The sequence below is a fragment of the Harpia harpyja genome, chromosome 3 (assembly GCF_026419915.1).
Source record: "Harpia harpyja isolate bHarHar1 chromosome 3, bHarHar1 primary haplotype, whole genome shotgun sequence".
Taxonomy (NCBI): domain Eukaryota; kingdom Metazoa; phylum Chordata; class Aves; order Accipitriformes; family Accipitridae; genus Harpia; species Harpia harpyja.
The window spans coordinates 48,499,561-48,522,682 of NC_068942.1; the positions used below are offsets into that span (position 1 = coordinate 48,499,561).

The 23,122-nt window shown below is 40.2% G+C and overlaps 1 protein-coding gene across 7 annotated transcripts in view; it reads left to right on the top strand.

Moving 5' to 3' along the window:
- Positions 1 to 23,122, top strand: part of MEIS2 (Meis homeobox 2) — a 174,138-nt gene that overhangs the window by 39,203 nt on the left and 111,813 nt on the right. For 6 of the 7 annotated variants that reach the window (XM_052782490.1, XM_052782488.1, XM_052782494.1 and 3 more), the window contains exon 8: positions 13,234 to 13,379. In XM_052782490.1, coding sequence (XP_052638450.1) covers positions 13,234 to 13,379 — 146 coding nt within the window. Of the gene's footprint in view, positions 1 to 3,059; positions 3,162 to 13,233; positions 13,380 to 23,122 lie in introns of all 7 variants that reach the window. The other variant, XM_052782495.1, reaches the window with a different exon arrangement.

Consider the following 23,122-nt stretch of genomic DNA (forward strand, 5'->3'; position numbering starts at 1 on the left):
CAGGAAAAGCCATCACAGGTACCACAAGCAGCACTGGTTGAGGAGAAAAGGATAGCCTGCTCATCTCCTTGATTTAGTTTCTCTTGTCATTGCCCAGAAGAATCTATTTTGTGAGAAATAAACAGGGTTGAAAAAGGGGCCTCGTTAGTGCTTTGTAAATGAATGAGGAACGTTGGCCTTTCTTATTTTGGAAAAATGGCCCCAGACCTGCACTCCATGTGATAATTCTTTCCTGGGCTCTGAGAGCCAGGGAAAAGTTATCTCCATCCAGAGGGGCAGGGCTGGTGCTTACGTAAGTGTCCTTGCTGTGGAGAGACCGGCAGCAGGGGCAGGTCCCGGTCCCTCTGAGCACTTCTTCTCCTCCCTGGGAAAGCTGGCTCACTCTGTGTGTGTGTGTGTGTCATCCACGCCGACAGAATCACAGCGTGTGCCGCAGGTGAAGAGTGAGCTCCAGAGAGTGTTTTGTCATTGAGTTCACTGAAGGTAGAAACGGGAAATACCAAATCTTAGCTTTTCACTTGCACCCTCAGAACAAATTCCCGTGTATGCCACAGGAACCAGAGATGGATAAAGACTGGATGACAGTACCGTTCATGCTTCATGATTTTGATCAGTCATAGATACAAAAACCTGTGTGGTCTCTTTACCAAAGTTGCAGCACTAAGTCTTGCTTTTGCTCTTAGTAACATAAATGGAAATACTGCTATTTAGCTGAAGAAGAGAAGAAATAAGTTGTCCTTGTGCATCTATTTTGATCACAAGTACTTATGTCCAAGAACCTGCCTTCTAACGCGGTATTTCAGGATGTAAAGAAAGCATGTTCTCTTTAAGATACGCATTCAGAGCTGAAGAAGAATTAGTAAAAACAATAACCATACTCAGACTTGAAAAAATGTAATGTTCAAATGAGCACAGGAGTGCATTGACATGTTTGTCTTTAATATATAATATTCACTTATCTAAAAGCCACCACCAATTACTATCAAAAGGAATATTATGTATTACTTTTAAAGCAGTTTTCATTGAAAGCTGTGTTCCTTGCTCGTTTGAGCACTTTTGAAAATCCTTATCCCTAAAGTTTGCTGAAGGTCACTTTCTGAGCCAATAACAGAAAAGGGAATAGAGTATCTTGTGTTAGATAATGCTCTAACACTATTAGCATCTCAATTCTTAGCTGCTGCATAAATCTCTGTTAAGTTTTAAAAGCTGACATAGTAAAATACAGGTAAAAATATCTTAACTATAAAATTGCAAAGGAGGGCTAATGTCTTTGAGGCAAATCTTAATTGCCGAAATCCTATTTGCTTTTTTTTTTTTTGACTACTGAGCCCTCATTGGCATCATTTCACAGAGTTTTTAAAAGAAGGGGGAGAAGGAGAGAGATGGAGGGACTGTGTGAAGTTTCTTCTAATGCATAACGCATTTAAACACTGTAGTTTCTGGATTGATGCCACTAACCAGCTGAGAAACGATTCCTGAGAACAGCCTTGCAGTACGGAGTCAGAGATGACCATGTCTATGGTGATTCCTAGCTGGTGACAATTCTGTTGTTCTGGGTCAGCGGTGAATACCTCACTCAAATGGTGCAAAGTCAGCCAGTTCTTAATTTTTTATCTCCTCAAGAGTGCATTCAGTGACTTTATCACTGAGAAGAATGACTCCCCTGCCTAGTGTGATCAAGATCTGGAAATTTGCTGCATCAGCACATTTAGCCCAGACTGCTACTTGATTGGTGGGGCTTAGGTCTGATCTTATGGTGTACATGTCAGTTCTCTAACTGGCTAGGTGAACAGCCTGTCCAGGGGGAAACTCAGTTTTACCCATCTGAATGAAGAGAAGTCTCGTAACCTGCCAGGTTTTTCATTTGGGGTTCATATGTATAGCCAACCCTATCTCCTCTGCAGGGGGGAGCGGGGTGATGGAAGTTCTCTGGAGCCCAGCTTGTGAGGTCCTTCCCTAGGAATTGCTCAGGGACACAAACCAGTCTGGGAAGACTTTGTAGGCACTGCGTGTATGTCTTTTGCAACACTTTCTGCTACAATGAAAGACTTGAAATGAAATTACAGGCTTATGAACAGAAAAGCAAAGCATCACGTGTCAGAGTGGGGGCCTGTGCTTTTTAGTTTTGTGCTTTGAACTTTTAAGCAAATAGTGTTATAACAAGGCAGTACCCTGTGGTTTTTCTATTTTTATGCTTCCTTATTTTCTAAATCCAATTAATCAAAACTGTTGTCAAAAGCTTTTCCCCATGTTTCTACAAAATTATGTGTTGCTCTGTCAGTTCTTTTGGTCACTTAAAGCAGGTCCAAAGCATCTTATGGGATAGTTTGGGTGCAGAGAGAGGAGAAGGCCATGGCCTTCCCTTCTCTTTCACTTAAAAAAAAAAATCATATTATCCTGAAGCAATTCAGTAAAACTATATGATGGGAGAAAATAAGTTGCTTGTCAGCATTTCCAGCATCATAAAGATTTCTTTTTGCTTTTTTTTTTGTCAACCAGTTGAAATTTTCTGACCTGAATTCACATGTATGTATGCTTGCTGCTTCTTCCAGTTTGAGGCATTTGGATATTCTTAACTATATCTTCCCTCATGGCTGAAGCCAGACTCTAAGAAACTAGCAGGGACTAGCTAGGGGCTTTGGCTCTTAAATACTTGCTCTTATAATCTGTCTACTGAACCTGAAAGACAAAGCATTTCAGGCCTTTCCAGAAACCACTTTTAAGCATCCAATATGTATAGCAGGTGAGGTATAGATGGTTTACACTTTACCATTACAAGGCTTCTTGGAGGAAAAGACTCCTGAAAACTGTTACCCCAAAAGTAAACAGGGGCAGACCGAAAGCACGCGGTTGTCGCCTGGAACGTGATTCCCCGGTAGGAGTGAGCACCGGATCGAGCCCTTTGTTGTGAGCACCAAATAGTATACCTCTTATAAACAGTATTAGTTATGTTTCTAAATACCTAGCACACTATATTCAAAGTACGGGCTTTAACTTAAACCTACAAGAGCAGACTGTCAGTGTTCCCACGTAACCCTTCGCATTCTGGCATTTTCCAGACTGCCAGCCAAATGAACACTTTAGGAGGAGGTGCATATATATGTCTGCAGCACCCAGCGGGTTAATCCACCCTACTGTGCATAGGTGTTGGAGCTCTTATGGTATGTAAGATTTGCCAAGTTTGGAGTTGTTTTTTATTTTTTTTATTTTTTCTGGACTATGCATTCACAGCAAGCATCTTTTCTGATGCTGCTCAGGTGTTTGTGAATGCATATCGAGATGGTACTATTTGTGTTTTATGTAACATACACATGTGTGCACATTTTATCACCTGGAAAAGCTTTTATGGTTCATTTTGACACTTTTCTATTAAAACATCTTTTTTTTTTTTTTTTTTTTTAAGCATTTAGCCATCCTCCATTTTTTTGTAACACATCTTAAAATAGACTAATGTGCATTTTGGACTTGTGGCCTAACAAATGCCCTTTTTAATAACTGAAGCTTTTAAGTTAGTATCTCTCAGGAATAAATGTTTGTTAGATTTCTAGTCCTACCTTTTTTAAAAAATGATGAAAAAAATCCTATGAATGTGTACTCATATGCAATATTTCAGCTGGTGCATTTTTAATAGCTAAATAACCCTGAAAAGGGTGGACAGTACATGGACTGTACATGCTGTATTAGTGGGCATCATTTTAAGGGATGTTTCCTGAACAAGCAGTTATGCCCAACAACATGTTGTCTAAGGCGGAACTGCAAAACATTAAAATATCTCACAGTTAATAAGTTTGTAACAGCTGTAAGGAAAATTGAGATGCTCTGATGGCTATTTTCCTTTTCAAAAAAAGCCATTTTTATTCTTAAAGAAACTACATTAATGATTTAATGAAGAACACTACAGGATGGTAGCCATCATCTACTTTAAGTTCTCCACGTTCTGCTGTATATAAATAACTGCGAAATGTTAAAGGTTAAATATTGATGAGATACTATTGAACTTAATTACTTCAACTGCAGGTAGAATTTTAATTGAACTTGGCTATTTTGCCCACGTTTGATATTATTCTAATGACAAAAATAACAGGATGGCAAATAAGAAATGGTACTTAAGATATAATGTAGCTTTTTAATGTATACTAACTTTGGCACAGTTGATTAAGGAAACTGAAAATGCTATCCCACTTACTCCAACAGGGATAGAGAACTAAAAAAGAAAATGGTCTCTTAAAGAAGATGTGCTTTAGGGAAAAAAAAAAAAAATTTTTTTGTCTCCTGATTTCTTTAATGACTTGTTATTGTTGTCTCAGCTGTAGCCAAAGTCTGCAGCTGGTATTCTTAACAGAATTACTATGAGAATGCTAAAAATATTTGTCTAAAAATATATTTTAAAAGCAATTTAAAAAGAACTCCATTTAGACTGCAGCACAAGGACATTTTGTGTGACAGCGTTTAGTAGGATGAAAAATTTAAACAGAATAACAGCTATTTACATTTGCACTGCAAAGTAATTACCGAAGCAGACAAAATACTTAAACCTAATTTAATAATGCTTGCCTTCTGCCTAGGTGCCAAAACCTGGGAGTAAACTTCCCAACTTGTGGGGAGGGGGGGACTTGAAGTTAAAACCATGTAGAAACAAGTGCATTGAGCACTTTCCCGGTGAGGTACAAAGTGAGTTTCACTTTTAAACAGAAGAGCATCATAAATCAGCATAAACCACAAGTTTTAATGAGTATATCTCCTCTGGAATTGTGCAGTGCTTGCAATTCTGTGTGAATAAGACAAGGATCTGGTCTTACACTCCTTACTCAGGCAAAACTGCCACTGACATTAATGATAATTTTGCTTGAATAGAACAAAGTGCTTGATGGCGGTTATGCCAGCATGAGGGGTGCGAGATTAGGATAAACGTGGAAAAAAGTACAACTTCAAATGGCTGTACCTTTGACTTCTGGAGCTAGCATTTCCTCCAACTACAAGGATCTTAATTATAACATTTGCTGGTTCAAAGATTAACATTTAGCATTCTGGGAAAGACTTTCTGGACTTTAGTAACCTGATCGGTACGGTCTCCTTTTGGTCTCTGCCTCTTTCTGGTTCTTTGTATTGCAGGGGAGATGATAGTATCTGGCACATTCCTTGGATGACTTGAAGATAGCAGCCTTCTGTGTTTGGGGCTGAAAGATTGTGAACTCTGTGTTAGCAGAAATGCCACACAGGGGAGGCGAATAGAACATTAAAAAAGCTTTAGCTTTAGGTACTGCAGCGCAAGCAGAGTTGAATTTGAGAGCTGGGACTTAAGTGGACATTTGTCCCTGCTTTCTTCCTTAATAAAATCTGAGTGTTAACTGTGGATAAGGGCATTTGAGAGATCACTAAAAATGAATCATTGAGTGCCCAGAAGAGCTTTATTATGATATACTATGGAGAACTTTAGAATATACCGTGTACTTTTCACGTGCTTATCGGATGCATGTATGAGCGACTATTACAGAAGTAAATTGTTTTGTCCTTTGCTGCAGTAGCAAAATAATTTGCCATTTTAAAACGTCAAAATAAAACTCATCAAAAACTGGATCTGTGTGGTCCTTTCTGGCCCTGTGTTCCCATCTAATTTTCTTTTGCCCCATGAAAGGCTATTGAGCAAAAACCCACAAGCTCCAACCAGCAACGTCTGTTGTGCTTGTGTGTGCGTAATCCATTTTGAAAAACCCTGACACAAATACTAAATCTGGAAAAAATCTCAGTGCAGAAACCCTGACTGGCCAAACTGAGTTTAAAAAAAAAAATACTAAATTTTAAAAATCCCCAGACTGATATTGGGTTCCAGGACTGAGTCCTGTAGGTAGAGCCAAGAGAGGTCGCTTAGTTCAGTTTGTTTGCCCCAGTAGCAATTAGATTGAAGGAGTTATTGTGCTCCTGAAGTTCTGCATGGATGTTGCCACTGCCCAGTTAACCAGTGTGAAAATACCATGGAAAATAAATTATTAAACTATACTGTTATTACTAACTTGCCAGCTCCAGAGAAACAAATGCAGCCACATTTACATATGTGTCCATCTGTCTGTTTTTACACTTTATGTCTTCAGCCAGTGGGTGAAATTGTTTTAATCCAAGCTGCAGTCTGATTTTTTCTTTTTTTTTTTTCTTTTTTTTTTCCTGCTGATATTTTTCTGTGTGTGTATGTGATTTGTAGATGGACATGCATATTCTTGATAGTAGCTAGTTCTTAATTGTCCTTTTAAGTAACCTAATCTATCTGGCCACGGTAGTTTTAACTGGAGTAAGCAGCAGAGTTCTCCATGGATATTTTTTGTTAGTTAGCAGATTGTTACCATCTCAATGTTGCTGAAATCCCTAATCTCAGGTCAGCGTGAAGCTGCAGTGGTTACAATCCTGTTGCCTGATGCAGTGTGAATGGAAGTGCTTTCTGTCAGAAACATGTGGTCTCTTCAGTGGAGAGCCTGCGTAAATCCTGTGTAAATAGAGGGAGGCTAACAAAGGATGAGCCCCTGCAGCTCAGAGCATTTGGAGCCATTTGGAGGCTGAATTTGCTAAATGCTGCTTATACCGCCTGAAAAGTTGAAGAGAAAGGAGCATAAAATCCCTTCTTTTTTCTCTTTCTGCTCCTACCCTGGGGGGAGGGTGTTAAGGGCCAGGGAAGCCTGAGGTAAGCCTATGAAGACTGTTTTTTCAGTGCTCTTTTGAGTGTGAAAAAGGTGGCATGGGTCACTGTCCCCTCTTTAATGTCGGAAAACCCACACAGTTAGTAAATGTTGCATGTAAACTAAAGCATTTCATCCCTTCTCCGGCACTCCACGGCAGTGGGCCATGAACTAGTCACTTGAAAATCGCAGAAAAATTTCACTTCAACATGTCCGGACAGTTTAGCACAGCAGGAACGTAAGAGAGATCAGTAATTAGCAGGTTGCTTTACTGTTCCCCTTGTCTGCATTGGAACACTTTTTTCACCTGATGTGAAAAAATGTTGGGTTATAATGAACGAACCACAAACCTACTGGCTGTATGAAAGAGCTTAAAATTTAAACCCGTGTTTATTAGTTTTCTCTTTAAAAAGCTAGAAAAATATGTTGTTGGCTTTTGAATATAATCTCTAAGAATTCTCCAGTCACTTCACAAATAAACACAAGCTTTAAACACAGACAATTAAGGGCACAAAAAAGTCTTTTTTCTTATTTTGGGGCAGGAAAATAATAAAAGGGGAAATGTTAAACATTACAGTTCTGCAAATAATTTTGAAAGAGATGAATCACCAATTTTATAGCATGCATGGCTATAACAATAACATAGCTGGAATGTCATTCCTACCCTTGAGTAAATAATAAAATATTTGTAAATGCCTTTTTGAAAATAAGATAAATTAGTGATTATGGAAAGGTGCCTATCCAGAAACAGAAAAGGAAGAGTTTTTATTCTGTGTCTTGTTGTAAATACACTTCAGATACCAGATACCATGCAACTCCTTAAGCCTTTAGCACATATTGCCAGATGGCAACAGGGACCTGCTCCTGACTGACAAACTATGCTAAAATGTGATCAGACCGAGTAGAATAGCTTTGTAGGTGAGGTCTAAGAGTGGCTTAAGTTCTCTTCCTTTTCCTCCTATTTGAATTTAAAGTAGTTATTAATGCCCGGATTGTGTGAAATTTGTACATGCCATCTTTACAGTATCAGCCCAGTGAAATTGCTGGGTTATATTCTGGAAAGCAAAAGACCTTCTGAAAGAACAACAGAGAGAAGGCCAGTTCTTCGTCTCCTCCCTGCTGCTAGAAGGGCAAAAGGATAACATCTGTAGTAAGAGAGGCGGTGGTGCGCCATGTCTGAAGTCTTCCTGTTCCTTCTAGTGCCCAACCTTTCTTTCTCTCCCAGATGCTCCCTGGAACACGTGACAGCACCATGAGACACACGTGTCTGGTGTCTCAGAGGCGCAAAAGGGGAGGGCACGCAGGGGGCTGATTACAGCGGCTCACTTGAGGACCCCCCGCTCCAGGACGGGACAAGTGGTGGCTGAGCACGCGGGTCAGCCTTGGGTGCCTGTGTTGGGCCTGAGCAGCTTCTGATGGCTCCTCTCCTCCTGCAGTCAAGTAATTCAGCAAAACCAGCACACGTACTAGCAGAGCACTGCTAATGACGGCACAGCTCTAAGCTGGGGTGCCCACTTGAACTGCTTGTGGTTTTCAAAGTCCGAGGTTTGCCACCCATAACCTATCCTAACTCAGTTTCCCTAGGCAGTAAGATGCGCCAGATAAGTATTGCTTCTGTGGTGTGAGGAGACTAAGTCAACTTCCGTGGACAATGATCGTTGAGAGGAGGAGAAAAAAAACAACCCACAGCCAGCATTTCTTTCAAAGAGCTGTGGTCTGCTGAAGTTGTAAGGCTAAAAGCCTGATGATTTTAACAGGGTGGAATGGAGATAAGGAGTTCTCCTGAAGGGTCTTTGATTCTGGAACGGACCTTCCCTTTCTCTTAGTCCTCCCTACAGCACAGACTGTCTTATCTCCAAAATGTATTCAAACGCTTCTCTTTCCAGCTTTTTGGCAGTGGTAATTAACCAGATTTTAAGATTTTTCTCTGGTGGCGATGTGGATCACATTACTAAGTTGAACATCCTTATTAATAATGGTTTACAATACTTACATGTCCAGATGGACACATTATAAGTACAAACAAATAATTGCAAATTGTGAATATAAGCTGCATGCAGATTGTCCTCTTCATTTTGCGTTTATACCTACATATTCTACTCCATCAAAATACTGGGCTCAAAGATTGTAGAGTAGTTTACTTAAGATCAGCATAGTGCGCTGCAGCTTTCCTTTTCAGAATCTTTTAGCTTGGTTTTCATATTGCTTGCACTATTTTTAGAAAAATGGTGAAGTGTCTTGTTTTTCCCCTGCCTTAGATACCCCTGCTCTTCTCTCTTTTCCTGTAGCATGACAAACCATAAAGCTGTAAGGGACCTCTGATGGTGAAGAAACTCAAACGCTGGATCCTGAAATGTATTTTTCCAGAGAGAGCTTTTCTTACTGCTCTGTTTGTTTTGATGGTAATAGAAACTATTTGAGAGTTTGAATCTGAGCTGTTACCAGGCTTCTGTGCTTTGGCCTGACTGGGTTATCCTTTTCAGTTCTCATTCTGCATAGATTGGGAATCTTTTATCCATCCTGTTCACAAATGGTGAAAGACTAGATAAGCAGCTTCTAAGCAGCACTCGCTTCATCTCTTGCTGAGTCTTTACTCTGTGAGGAACACAAACAAGGACTAGGGTTGAGATATAGTACCGATAGTGTGGAGGACTGTCAAAGAGGAATTCATTGATACAATAAGGTTGGACAGGACTTCTGTAGGACTGGACTCTATTTCCCAAAGAGTCGTTAGCTGTATGAACGAACATTGGGGTCAGCAAGCTAGTCTGTCCAAGGAAATCAGTTTGCAGCAAGTTAAGTTGGAAATTATGGTGCAATGGAAACCCTGCTCTAACTACTTATTCAATATTTTTTAAATAAGAGGTAGTGTCATTTGCTTTCAATGCAAAATAATTTATCTTGTGGGAAGAAACCCTCAGCACGTGCTAAGAGTGTTTGCACACAGAGCTAGTGTGGAAGCCTGACTTCCCACTGTGTAAAGAAGACTTGCATCTTCAGCCTCCTCCACAAACCCTTCCCCTAGAAGAGAAGGTCTCTAAGGAACCCCATGTGGGTCACTTTGCAAAGTTTCTTGTAAACTCTCTCCATCTTTTATAGGGGTTATTGAGACTATTACATAGCATTGATATAATCTTAAACAAGCTGGGTAATATGCCTCATTCTCTACTGGCTTGAATCCTGCATAGTCATTGACATCTCCACAAAGAGAGTGCCACTTAAGAATTCTCCACTTTCCTAGAACAGTGATAGGGTTTTGCAATCACTTGTACTCTTTGCACAAGAATAAACGAGTGAACAGTGTGCAAAGCAGGAGAAAGTCGCCCTTCATTTCTTTTGCTGCTGTGTGAAAGAGAGAGTCAGTGGGCCAAAATCTAGACTGAGCTTCCCCACTAGAAAATTGGGATAGCTATGCTTATATAATTGTAATTTCCATGCAAGTTAGGACTTTACTCTTCTTATGAATTACCATCCAAATCAGGATATGAACAGTTCACCTAAGCAGAATCACTCGTAATGATGGTTTAAATGATTGAAATTTGGACTCATTCATACAGCAGTTAAATGTATACTCAATCCAGTCTTCAATAGAGTGACTTTCATGTCTGTTCATTTTATTTCACTGTTGATAATTTCTTTTTCTGTGTTTAAAGTAACTCGTGTTTATTTGGATACAGCAAACTAGGATCAGGCCCTCCATATCCAAGAAGTAAATCATTCCATCTTGGAAAAGTCGGTTATGGGCTACTTCTGTGATTTCCTGCCGCTAGAAACCATATCCGCTAATGTAAGCTGTTGTAGTGCTATTAAAGATATGACAATACAGCTTAACAGGAGTGGGCTTGTAGTTCACCAGGAGCAGCAAATCTTGCTGTATTCATCTTCTGAGGTAATTTGGAGGTACGATATTTGGATTTCCTTTCATGAGGTTATGGAACAGATTAGGGAAGCATCGCCTCTTACCATTTCAACTGCTGCTTGAGGTGGGAAGGCAGGGAAGCTTTAACTGAACTTTCATCTCTTGGGCTGCTATTAGCTTTTTAAAACCAGGATATTGACAACCTCTCCAAAAGGTCTAAACACTGATTTAGCATGTAGGTGACTCCTGCTGAGGATGCTCACAAACAGGAGAGTATAAATATGCAGAGAAACAGGAATTTGTTCATATAGAGAGTGAAGCAGTGCTTCTGCGGTGTGGAAGAATGGTGCAGAGCGGAAGTTTTACAGCTCCACGCATCCTGTGCATACACACACAGCTTTTACATAAAGAGACAAAGATATCTTTATCTGCACGACAGATAGACAAACAGACTGACTGACTTCAAACTTGCACTTTCAGTAGGGATTTTTTCCCCCCATCTCCGGGTACTGCTTTTCAAAATTGCCTGAGGCTACAGTACAGCACCTCAGATCCCCAAGGCCCATTGCCTGGCTCCTAATAGCCACTCTCCATCTGTGTCACATGAACAGCTGATGAGATAGCTCCAGTGTCTGTATTTTGGAGAGCATATCCACCCAGGTTAAAATGCTGGGGTTGCCAAGGAGCAGTCAGAAGCCATTAGTGTTTGTGAGAATTTGCCTTGCAGCAGTTCCTTGGCATAGTGGAAAGTGTGTGTGTTTGCGCGCGTGCGTGTGTGTGTGAGAGAGAGAGGGGTAGGGTGGAATATAGCGGGGGGAGAGCACAAGCGAAAGGAGCTCTTTCTAAATAACCAACATCTTGCAAAAGTGAGCAGTTGGTTACAGCGTTTAGGGCTTCCATAATCTCTTAGATTAGTTTGCCGTGATTTGACTCTCCTTGCTCTATCGTTAACAGAAACAAACAACAACAACAAAAAAAGAAAAGGAGCATGAGAAAGAAAGCAGCGACTTCAGGGTCTTGCTCTGGTGTTTGGGCAGATGGAAAGGAGCTGCTCTGCCTTGGGGCAGGGTGGTTGTAATGAAGTGGCCTGTCAGTCTGTAAATAGTGAGGGTCATCTCTTCCATGTGATGGAGGGTATCACATTGCAGTGAAAATGGAAATGTCAATAAAATTAATCTGCCAGCTCTTTGCTGTGGCTTTTTCTGTCTCTCTGGTCCAAAAGGGTTGGTTTTTCAGAGGGGAGGCAGTGGAAGAAGGGTGATCTAGCACAGGAGGCAAGATGGAGCTGAAACGCAAGTTTTGAAGCAAATGGACTGTATGTAGCAGCAACGTATTTCGTTTAGTAGCACTACAGAGCTAGACAAGGCTATAGGAATTAGCTCGTGAATCTATAGCATTCCTCAGGAAGCTATGGAGCGTCTAGCTCAGGCTACATTGAGCACAGAGTTTATTGTTTTAGGCTTTCTTGGACAAGGTTTTTACTTAGCGTGGGATTTATGGCATTTACTGCTAATGAATGTCTATTCTTAAATTACAAAAACCACCGTCTCAGCACAATTCCCAGATGTCCTTCCAGGACCTCGGCTTCTTAAACACCAGCAGGGAGCATAAACTCTCCACTTCTCTGTTTTCCTCTTTCGTGTGGCTCCGGGCTAATGATGTGTAAGGAAAACACAGCAATCTATAAAGTCTCAGTGCTGTCCCAGTATTCTTCATTTATTTTGCATTTGATTATGCCACAAGTCGGATCTTGTTTCTTTCCTTTTTTTAAAGTTATTAGTTCAAATATTAATGTAGGAATATGGCATATATTGCTGCTCTTGATTGATGCCTTCCCAAAAACAGGAAGACGTGCTCGTATGAATTTTAAGAAAGTAGGGGTCCTGCAATGCCTTGCCAGAAGAGTTTTTCAGATACATAATTTAGATGCCCTCCAGGCAGGCTTTCAAGGCATTTTTGCTGGAGGGCAAGAAAAAATAACTATGACTGTTAAAAGTAAATGATTTTTGCTAATGCACAATTAATGCCAGGGAAAAGCACAGAAGAGAAAGATGTTGATGGAAAGTTCTGATTAAGTGAGAGCTCTACCTTGATGTGCATCTTTTTTTTTTTAATGATAATAATCACTGATGCAGAGATGTAGAAGTTTTCATGTCATGCAAATGCTATATGCAGGGTCAAACTAGGTGTACGTGTTTGTGCGTGCGTATGTATGTGTGTTGGGAGGTGATGGTTATGGGGAGGGGCTCATCTGACAGTGTGTTATGTGCACTGAACGGTGACACGGTTACTGCCACCTCTGCAGAGGGCCTTGAATATATAGACTACAGAACATTTAACTTGATTACTTATAGTGCGTATTCAGAATGGTTGTAGGGATGCATTTCCAGTGAATGGGTTTTCTTGTGGCACATTTTCCCACATTGAATCCCATAATTGACAAAGAGCTATTGCACTATGTCAAGCACACAATTATAATTGAATTAATGATATATGCATGTGTGAAACACAAAATTAGTATTTGGAGAGACATGGTTTCTAATTTTTACATATTTGTATCTGCATTCATATATAATGAGAAACTGTATGTGCCTGATCTAGCAAATCAAAATAAAACTGTGGTAGTGCCTTGGTAATTAATGGTACTTTTTGGCTTCTGTATTTTGTTCACTAAATATCTCCTCCTTCCTGTTTTTCTCTTTGTTGTAGGAGATGGTTTAGACAACAGTGTAGCCTCACCTGGTACAGGGGATGACGATGACCCAGACAAGGACAAAAAGCGTCAGAAGAAAAGAGGCATTTTCCCCAAAGTAGCAACAAATATCATGAGAGCGTGGCTTTTCCAGCATCTCACAGTAAGTGGTGCCCAAAACCAAAATAGATTCCTATTCATGTGCCTAATGAGGTTTATTCATCGTTATTAGAAATCAATTGTCCCCATAATTTTTGGACCATTATTAGGGCTCAATTATTGTTGGTTTTTTTTTTTTCCCTAGATTTTTTTTCTTGGCTCTTGGAATCATGACAAATCTGAAAGAAACCTATATATATATATGTGTATATGTATACACACATACATGCCCATAGAGAGAGAGAAAGAGAACAAAGCCGTAGCATGGAACACCACCTACATAAAAAGTAACCATTTTTTGCTTTGAACTATTAAAAATGTTCCTAAGGACAAAAAAGGGGGTTTCTTGCTTTAGCATATATAAAGCTCTGCCTTCTGGATTCTTTATCGCTGGCCTCTGTTTACACAAACTTCATATGTATGTGGTGGAAGAGAGCCCCAGTCTGTGTGCACTGACATACGCTGTGGATGTTAGAGAAGTCAAAGCAGCAGCTTGCAAACTTGTCATTGTTACTTTTTGTGAGAAATATAGAAGGCTTACAGGTTCCCTAATTCTTCAGTTATGTAACAGAGAGAAAAAGCACCTTTTTAGCGTCTCTTCAAGTCCAGTATGTTAAAAGCTAGCCATATTCACATTTGGGGAAGAGAGATTAAATACATGAAAAAGCAGTGCTTTCTATGGGCTATCTTTATCCTCCTGCTTGTGATTGGTTTTATGTGTTGGTGTTCTGTTGACTGTTATAGCTTCACTTAGGCATCAAAACATGGTTCCACAGAAAACCTAGTAACACTCTTTGTAGTTTACTTCATGCGGGAAATAATGGAAACTGGTAAAATTATCAATTGATTTTCTTCTTCCTCTCACTGTAAAATTGTTTCTCACTTGCTAAGGCTTAAAACGCTAACTGTTATTAACTACCTCTTCTTCTACCAAAGTTTTATAAATTTCCATGGTAGCTGATGTTGGTTACAGTGTAACGATTTCAGGACAAGGTACCCGATTTATTTATGATAGGGACTATCGAACTGCTCTGCTGGCAGCACAGCTAAAGGGGGGGAGCAATAGATCCACATTTCTAAACCATCATTTTGATGTAAGGACATTAGTAGCAAACTAAGGTGCATTGATCTGGCCTGTGGGGTCAGGATTAGCTGGAATAGCCAGTGTCTCCACTGGAGTAGTGGTTATTCCTGCCTCCCAGCTATGGCCATTTCAAAGGTCAGGTGCCCTGTACCCACTTGGCTCAGAGGAATTAGACAGAACATGAGTCTCTGGGCTGATTACTTAACCAAAGACAAAATAATGAGTCCTAAGCAAATACTGACTAATTGAAAGGGCTGTAAATCCATTACATATTGGTCAGGGATAATCAGGAGTATTTAATCACTTTTATCTATTCAGGAGCACTGAAGCTGCAACAGCAAAGCCCTGAACCTTGCCATGTGCTTATTATTCTCATCATTATCAAAATTACTTCACAGCTGTTCTTTGCTACATCACCTCAGCTGGAGATTTACTAACCTGTAAAATGTTTTTAATTTGGAAGTCGAGTGAGTGTGAGTGGAGGGTTTTACATTTAGCTGTAGGGTATCTTTAGAGGAGTAGTACAGGCAGACAGCAAAAAGCAGGGCCACAAATAAACCAGTTTGTTTTGTACATGTCTCTGTGTTAACTCCATTTCCTTTTATGAAATTCGTGATATCTTGTTTTTTTCTCCCTGCCTTCCTTTCTCATGTGCTCCTTGAAAGCATTCGACACATGCTTATTAAACAGTCAACTGCCTCTCGCTTCTCTTGAGGAAAGTCCTCATGGCTTTTTGAAATCCCTTTTCCTTGTTTCCATCCTCTCTCTCCTGACCCTCTCCATCCTGCATGAATTGAGGAAATTTGCCATCACTGGTGAGGATGGCCTCGCAAAAATCAAATTAAATGAACACAAAAACGCCCCAAACCTTTTACCGTCCAAGCTTTAATGAGTTTGCAGGTGTTGAAAGATTTACTGTGCTGTAATTCTCAGACCTGCAAACTGATAATGGAGACCCCTGACCAGTGCAATGTAAATTCAGAAAGATTCTTGCCATAAACACATGCAGGGAAGGAAGAGAACTCCTTTCTTTTAAAGATCTCGCACTTTTTCTCAAATTAGCTTGTCCATTCAAAGTGCAACGCTGGCTGAGCCAGAACGGGGGAATCTGTGATGTACAATTTTATTGTTTCAAGTAAATATCTTTACAATGGCGGTCCATGATTCAATGTACATTCCTTCGTTACTACTCTAACCTTATTTCAAATTGGTTTGTTCCTCCTTTGTGCTGTATGACCTGCTCTTGTATTACAATAATCCCCTGATGTACCCTTTTTTCTCTCTCTCTTTTTTTTTTTTTTTAAAGAAACTAATTGAATTATCTCATTATTTTAATTTGTTAAGCAAATGTATTTTACATCTCAGGATGTGTTCTTAAAGAAGGAGCTGCTTAGGCTTTGCCTGCTGAATGGGCCATTGGTACATTTTGACATTCATGCATTCATTAAGGAGAGGAACATAAAAGAGCTCTGGTTGTATTTTTTTTTCAAACACCCAACCAGCATGGAGCAACTTTTCCATAAGCCACAGGGGTCTCTCTACATATGTTCTCAACTGCAAGCCATTGTCACCTATTCTGAATACCTCAAAAGGACAAATAAAATACTAAAGGCCAACTGTAGCAATTGTTAGCTGTTAGTCTCAATATGACAAAAATCATTAACCTCTGGTTTCCCTGGAAGGACAGGCAGTGGCAGTCCATCTCTTATGTTGTGGATTAAACCTGAAATTCCTTTAGACTGTCAAATTCAAAGAGAGTAACTCAGTTCTGACTAATTGTATTTACTTATGATTTTAAATAAAATGCTATTTTTTTCCTTTATTCAATCAGTTTGCAAACTCCTAAGGTAGCCGATTTTAAAAACTGAATTGCCTTAGTGGCTTTTTTGAAGAGACAGGCACTTGAACTCTGATGTAGAATGAATGTATCTGACGGGCTGCGTCTTTCAAAACAATTTCTAACCCCTATCACAGCTTCCATTTTGCAGTAACTTTAATTATATTTGAAATAGGATACACATGCATGTTTTTATTGCTGGAAATCGAACGCACGAGTAGGAGCTTCTGTCATGTTCTTGTTCACTTACTGAGCTCTGTCTTACATTTGGAATTACAACAGTACCAGAAGATGAAAGATCTGAGGATGAATTGGTTGGAAATGTGTATGCTTTTTCTGGATAATATCCAGTCTTTAAGAAAGTAGAGGAAATCCTAGTCTGGTAGTATAAGCTTTTCAATAGTACATAAAGATTACGACATCAGAAAGGTAAACCTGACATTAAGGCTGTTTTTATTTGAGTTCAAAGGTGGTTAAAGAAAAGAAACAGCAAGAAATCTGACCCAAGCCGAGAGTTTATTCATAGCTTTGGAAAACTCCTTTTCCTCTATGCCAAGGAGTCCTTAGTACACTCAATTAGCCTCTCAGACATCTCTGCTTTCCTCCCTCAAGTGCTCCCCTATTTGCCCTGCAAAGAACATATTTGATCACCAAGTGAAAACAGGAAGTGCTCAAATGTATAGACACCTCTAGCTTACACCAATGTTGAGATTAGGATTTCTTACCAGCAACTATACGGAGCCAGTCCCCCTCCTCCCATGCCCTTTCGAAAGATGGAGGACCTTTAAAATGTATGTACATAATCAGAAGAGAGCAAAGTTATAAAGGAAGTAATTATACCATTCTGTGGGCTTGTACCTCTGGTAGTTCATCCCTTTCTGCAGCACAGTGTATCAAGGACTACACTTTTGCTACATTCAACGTTTTTTTCCCCTTCTTTTACAGAACTGGCAGAACAGGGACACGTTTATTCTTTGACACTTACCGGGAGTGATGCCCTTTGTTAAAATTCTATTTTGGTTGTTTCTTTTGTTACAGTCTGTAAGAAGATGTATATCTTAACGAAAAGTACCAGATATACCAATGGGAGCCTGCAAACTAAACCTTTTTTATGACTGTGCCAGATTCCCAGCTGATGGTATTTGGGATGGATCCCCTGAAGTCAGTGGAGTCGAGCTGGGTTTTTTTGCTTTTTTTGCTAGGTGAAGTTCTGTCTCCTAACATTTGTTTGAACAGTGTCATTTTAGCCTGATTTCCACAGTCTTCTGGCTGAAAATCTTGCTCTTTACACAGTCTCTTGTAGAGTAGATTTTGGTTTCATCGGCTTCAGTGTCAGGCTAGAGTAAGTTCTGCTGGAATGTGTTGAAATGAACCAGCCACAGCTTTTGTACTTACCTGAATTAGTTTTCTTAACTTGCCGTATTCAGGTGGTCAGACTGGATAATATTAATAGTCTTACTGAAACAGACTTTTTTTTCTGTATTTATGTAGGTATATCTGAGAATATAATGTCTCTCTATCGTATTTTGATGAATGGCTTACCAGGCCTTTTAAAAAAGGGCGGCTATTTTATTTATTCATTCTAGAGATTCTAGAGATGAATGTCATCAACCAAAGGCAATCTTGGAGCAAGCTTTCAAAACAGTTGAAACCATCCCACCTTCATAAATATCTCCTCCCATATCGTGACTTTAGGAGCAATACCTAAGTGAGGTTTAGGAACATAGCTGGCTATTGGACTCCACACTGAACAGCTTACTTTTGTATCAAGCAGTAGAAGAACAGCTTTCCTCAGAGTCCTGATCCAGGAGAAGGATTCTTCACATTGCTGTTTTTGCTGTACTTTAAAAAAACAAAACTGAAAATACAACAGACCTTTGTCCAGTTAAAATGGTGACAAGAAGGCTGGGCGACTCAACAAAACCCAGGAATGTGAAGACATTCTGGTGAGTTTTAGTGCTTGCATTGGATCGCATTGTAACGTGCTATGCACTCCCAGGGTACACTGAGGAGACGGACGATGTCCTCTGATTCTCCTGTAAAATGACCTGCCTGTGGGTTCGCATGGCTGCCATTTCCGCTTCAGCGCACCGCGTAGTCAGGGAGTTGGAGGAACCTAAAGTACAGGTTTATTCCAGGTCTGCTTTTTAGGCAGGGCTGACGGTGTGCTGAGTTTGCAGCCAAGTAATAAGTTGCCTGCTGGTGTAGGACAGACCTCTCGGACTGTAGAAACACCGCCCAGCTGGAAGCTCGACCAGCAAAATAAAGTTGCACTCATTTTTCAGCTGGGTAAACTTTGTGAGGAGAGGTTAAATGGTTTCATCCTAGTGTTAAAGAAAAATCAGTACCTGAATGTTGAACTCCTATGACCTGCGGTCACCTCGAGGTGATGGAACTGTGCGTCTTTGTACCCCAAAGTTGCTCTGGTCACTCTCCAGAAGAGCTGGCGGCTGCCGTTAGCGTTTGTTGTTATTGCTGGTGGTAGCGTAGCCCTGCCTAATGTCACCGGCATCCCCCGCCTGTCCTGCCTGCCTGCGCTACGGCGTCACCAGCCTGGACAGAATAAAACTGGAAATCTTTCTCAAAATGCCACTTCTGATCCCAGGCTGAAAGGTTTCATGCTCCAAGCTCTCCTAGTCCTTGCCCACAAAATCAGTCCCAAAGATTTAGTGACAGACCGAACGTTCATATACCTTTTAAATGCCACAATTGTAAAAGAAAAGAGCTGAAATGGGGTGGGGGTGGGGCTTTGTTTGTTTTAAAAATGGAATCTGAGATTAGATCTGACATTTCTACATCCACCCCCTACAGAAGAGGGAACCCGAGGTCATGGGGTGTGTGGGCCTCAAAAGCTAGCTTTGTCTGGGAGTGGTTAATCTAATCATTGTTACATAGACATCTGTTATTTCTTCTGAAAAATTGATGCTTTTGTGACACAATGATCCATCTATTTAGTACAACAGCCTGAGTAATTAAATTAAAAAAAGAATATTTTTGCGGGAGCATGTATTATAAAACTGCCATACCTCCTCGTACCAGCAAAAAGGCTGGGGAGAGAGAGAGGGAGAGGGAGAGGAGTGCTTTAAGCCCTGCATTGTTTTCTGCTGGCTGGAGGAAAACATCTGTGAATTGTTTGAACTGAACCTTAGCAGGGACTGTCTGAATCTGTGTCATCTCTGTTTAATTTCAGGAAATGATGTCACAGCGCATTAAATAACAATGCTGCGTGATTTATTTTTACTTGTACATGCTGTCCTAAGCATTTTGGTTACATGGCAGTGTTTCCAATTAAGTGCAAGCTTTCGGTTTTAAAAAATATACTCAGTAATGCTTTTTGGGGGGGGCGTTTGTATGGGGAGGCTGGGTATTTTAGGGGGTCACCAAGGTTCAGGGCTGTCGGAGGGCTCTGGGCCCATTTGTCATGTGCTTATTTGTAGTTGGGACTGGATGTCAGCGCTCTCGTCACCCATGGCAACCTCCAGGACCGTGGGTTTGTTACAAAGCCTGTCTGGAGGAGAAAAAAACCTAAATATTCCGAACCGATCCGTCAAAAGACCTATTAGATAGTTATAGCCGGGCCTGCGTACTGTAGCTTCTGCCTCGATCAAACTTTCTGCACTCCCCCTTCTTCTGCAGAAGAATAGAGGACATAAGTCAATTCTGTCTGCCATCTGTCGCCTCTCTCCCCGCTCCTCAAATTAAAGAGACAGTCCGATATTTAAATAATCAGATACAATCACAGGAAGCCCGCCTGGAAATTATTACATGTGCATTCGGTTTTGTTTTTTTTTTTTTTACTTCTCGTTTTATTTTGAAGGGGGGATCTTTATTGTACTTCTTTGGAGATCAAAATATGTTGTGTGTTTCAGCTTCAGAAATAGCATTCTGAGAAATACTGGATTTGCAGTGTCACTGAGTTGTTAACTAATAAGATTCCAAGTTATATATAGGGTGAAATTCACACACACACATACACCCCCCCCCCCCCCCCCAAAAAAAACCAATCCCCGAATTGCGAATCCTGCAAGGGACGAGCAAATGAAACACAGCACCCTTCCCCTCCGGCTGTCCCTTCCCCTTCGTCCCCTTTCCCTCCCTGAATCCCTGGCAGGCTGGGGGGCTGCAGCAAAGTCCTTTCATGGTGCTACCAGGACAATTAGGTCTACCTAATGGTCCTTTTCCAGGCCTGCTATAGTAGTTTTTCATACCACCCTGTCTGATGTTAGCTAGTTATGCTTTACCTTCACCTCTCCTTTTTTTTTTTTTTCACCACCCTGCTGGTTTTTGCCGCCTCCTCCTCCTCATCAACACAATGTGTCAGGACTGCAGCGAGGTGAATTTCATTCATGTGGCATATGAGGTCAGCCACTGCCAAACCATCAGATAACATGGCTAGATGTTACTTCCCAATCTAATATTTTACCTACCATTTTCAAACAGGGAATTGCTGAGACCAGAGCGTAACGAGAAATGTGCATGATTTTAGTTGAGGCTTGATTAAAAAGCCTCAACTGAGCGAGCTGGATATGGCCTAGCAAAAGATAGCATCAGCCACTGGTGTTTTCTGGTTGTTATTGTCAGATCACAAGGCTTTGCAGTGTCAGTATAGGAATTAAGTAAGTGAAAAGAAAAGAAGAAAGAATACCAAAGTCCAGGTAATGAATTCCTTAAAGTAATTGAAACAAGGAAGTAGTGACAAGAATTCATTTATATAGAGTTGTGGCTTCGAGGCTCGCAAGGTAAAAGGGGATTTAACTAAAGCATATGCAAATACAAATAGTGTTTAAACACTCCAAGAACGTTGCACTAATAAATGTTGTGCACTGAGGCCTTTGAAAATCAAGATCACAGTCAACTAGAGGTGAGAATTCTTTTGAGTATCTTCAAGTTCCACTACCTAAAAGAGTTGTCGTCAGAAAACTCACAGTTCCTCCCTTTCTCTGTAGTGTGTACAGATTGGTATATGTATATATAAAATATATTTTCAGGGAAAAAACAATTGCTGTTGTTTGTGCAAAGTGATACTGCCTCTCAGTTTTGCCTCAGGACATGTTTATTTAAGACCTTCCTTTCAAGACCCATGAGCAAAGTCATTGGTTCAAAGTTTTCTCTAAAATTAGAGTTATACTATAAAAAAAAAAAGCATGTTTCTGCCAACAGTTCCACAACTGCTAAGAAGTGGAGATGTCAGTTCTTATTGTTGCCTAATGAAGAGAGTAGTTTATGGCAGACAATATTACTTGTGTTGTGGAGTTTGCCTTGAGTTAGGATACTTAGAATACCGTGCATTACATATTTTAGAGTTGATTGGCAGTAGTCATTTGTAGTATCCAAAGCAGTCATTGGCATCTTTAAAGATTTATTATTGTCTTTAAGCATAATGGCAATACGGTTTTCATGCTTTTACATTTGCTATTTTTATTTTTAACTGCTAGCCCCAAATCTGCCAGAACTAATTTCAGTTGTTTTGTCTAATACTGGATGATAGGTTGTCAACTCACTGTGTAATGCCGTAAAGATTTTTTTAAATCTTGGTTTTACCTTTCTATGATGGCGGTTCAAAACATGTATTTTATTTGTAGCTGTTGACTACTTATGTCCATAAAATGTTTAACATCTCATGACATACTCTTACAATCTCGGCACAATGAATCAGAGTAGCCAAGTAAACAGCAGCAAATATTTTAGTTTAGTATTTAAAAAAAATCTGCATATATTAATTTGTTTAATGCTATAGAAAATTGGCTATCATCTGGATCAAGCTTTTATTTGGTCTGAGGTACCTTTCAAAGTGGCAGCTTGATATTCTAAAGTGGATATACTGTGGAAATACTATCTGACTAAACTGCATAGCAACGGGAAAGCTCCTGTTCACTTTCTTAATGTATACTAAGTATATAAAAGGAGTAGGTTTTTGTAAGATCACGGCCTGGTCTAGACTACTTTGAAGCTTGTTATGCCAATTAAAAAAAACCCCAAAGATGATGTAAGCTGCATTGTTAGTTGATATGCTGTGAACGTATGTGGATCTTTATAAAAGTGGTTCTCTTTCCTCCCAGGTAAGGTAAAAAACACAGGTTTAATTTCTCTGTGTTCAAATATTTGCAGGTAATTTACAGATTAGTGCCTAACAGTGTGTACCTCTCAGTCCTGCTTCCATTAATTCCAGTGGAACTCTGATCCCTTTGAAAAAGCCGGACAAGATGAAGCAGTGAAATCATAAATGGGAGGCAGACAAACAAACACAATTTTGCGTCTTAATAAGAGTTATACTACTATGGCCACTTTATCCACAAATTATGCTTAACAAGTCTTTCAAGGATCCCCTATTTTATGATAGAAAGACAAGTTTCTTGAGTGCTCAGCTATTTGTCAGGTTCTCTTGTGGCTGAACCTTCACTACTGTCCCCAGGATGCTTCAGCACAAGTGAGCTCTGGCAGGCACGGGGAGATTGCTCTTGTGTTTCTAGTTGTGACCATGGCAAGACACCGTGCCTCAGTTTCCCTGTTTAAACAGTATGGCATAATGATGGTGGCTGCTTTTTGGAGTGCTTTTGATATTTACAGATGAAAAACTCTGCGTGAGACCTGTGTCTTATACTTAGCGTCAGCTGAATTACAGAGGCCTGCACTTCTGATGTGGTTTTGTCCTGCTGCTGAGCTAGCATGACAGTCAGGCTATGCTTGTACAAATACTTGAACTTCTGTAGACTTTGAAAGTTCAGGATGATTTTCCCTTTATGAGGGAGCATTGAACATAAAATTAAGTGTTATGTTCTTTCTGGTTTACACTGAAGATGACAGCATTTGATTGCTGCAAGCTACT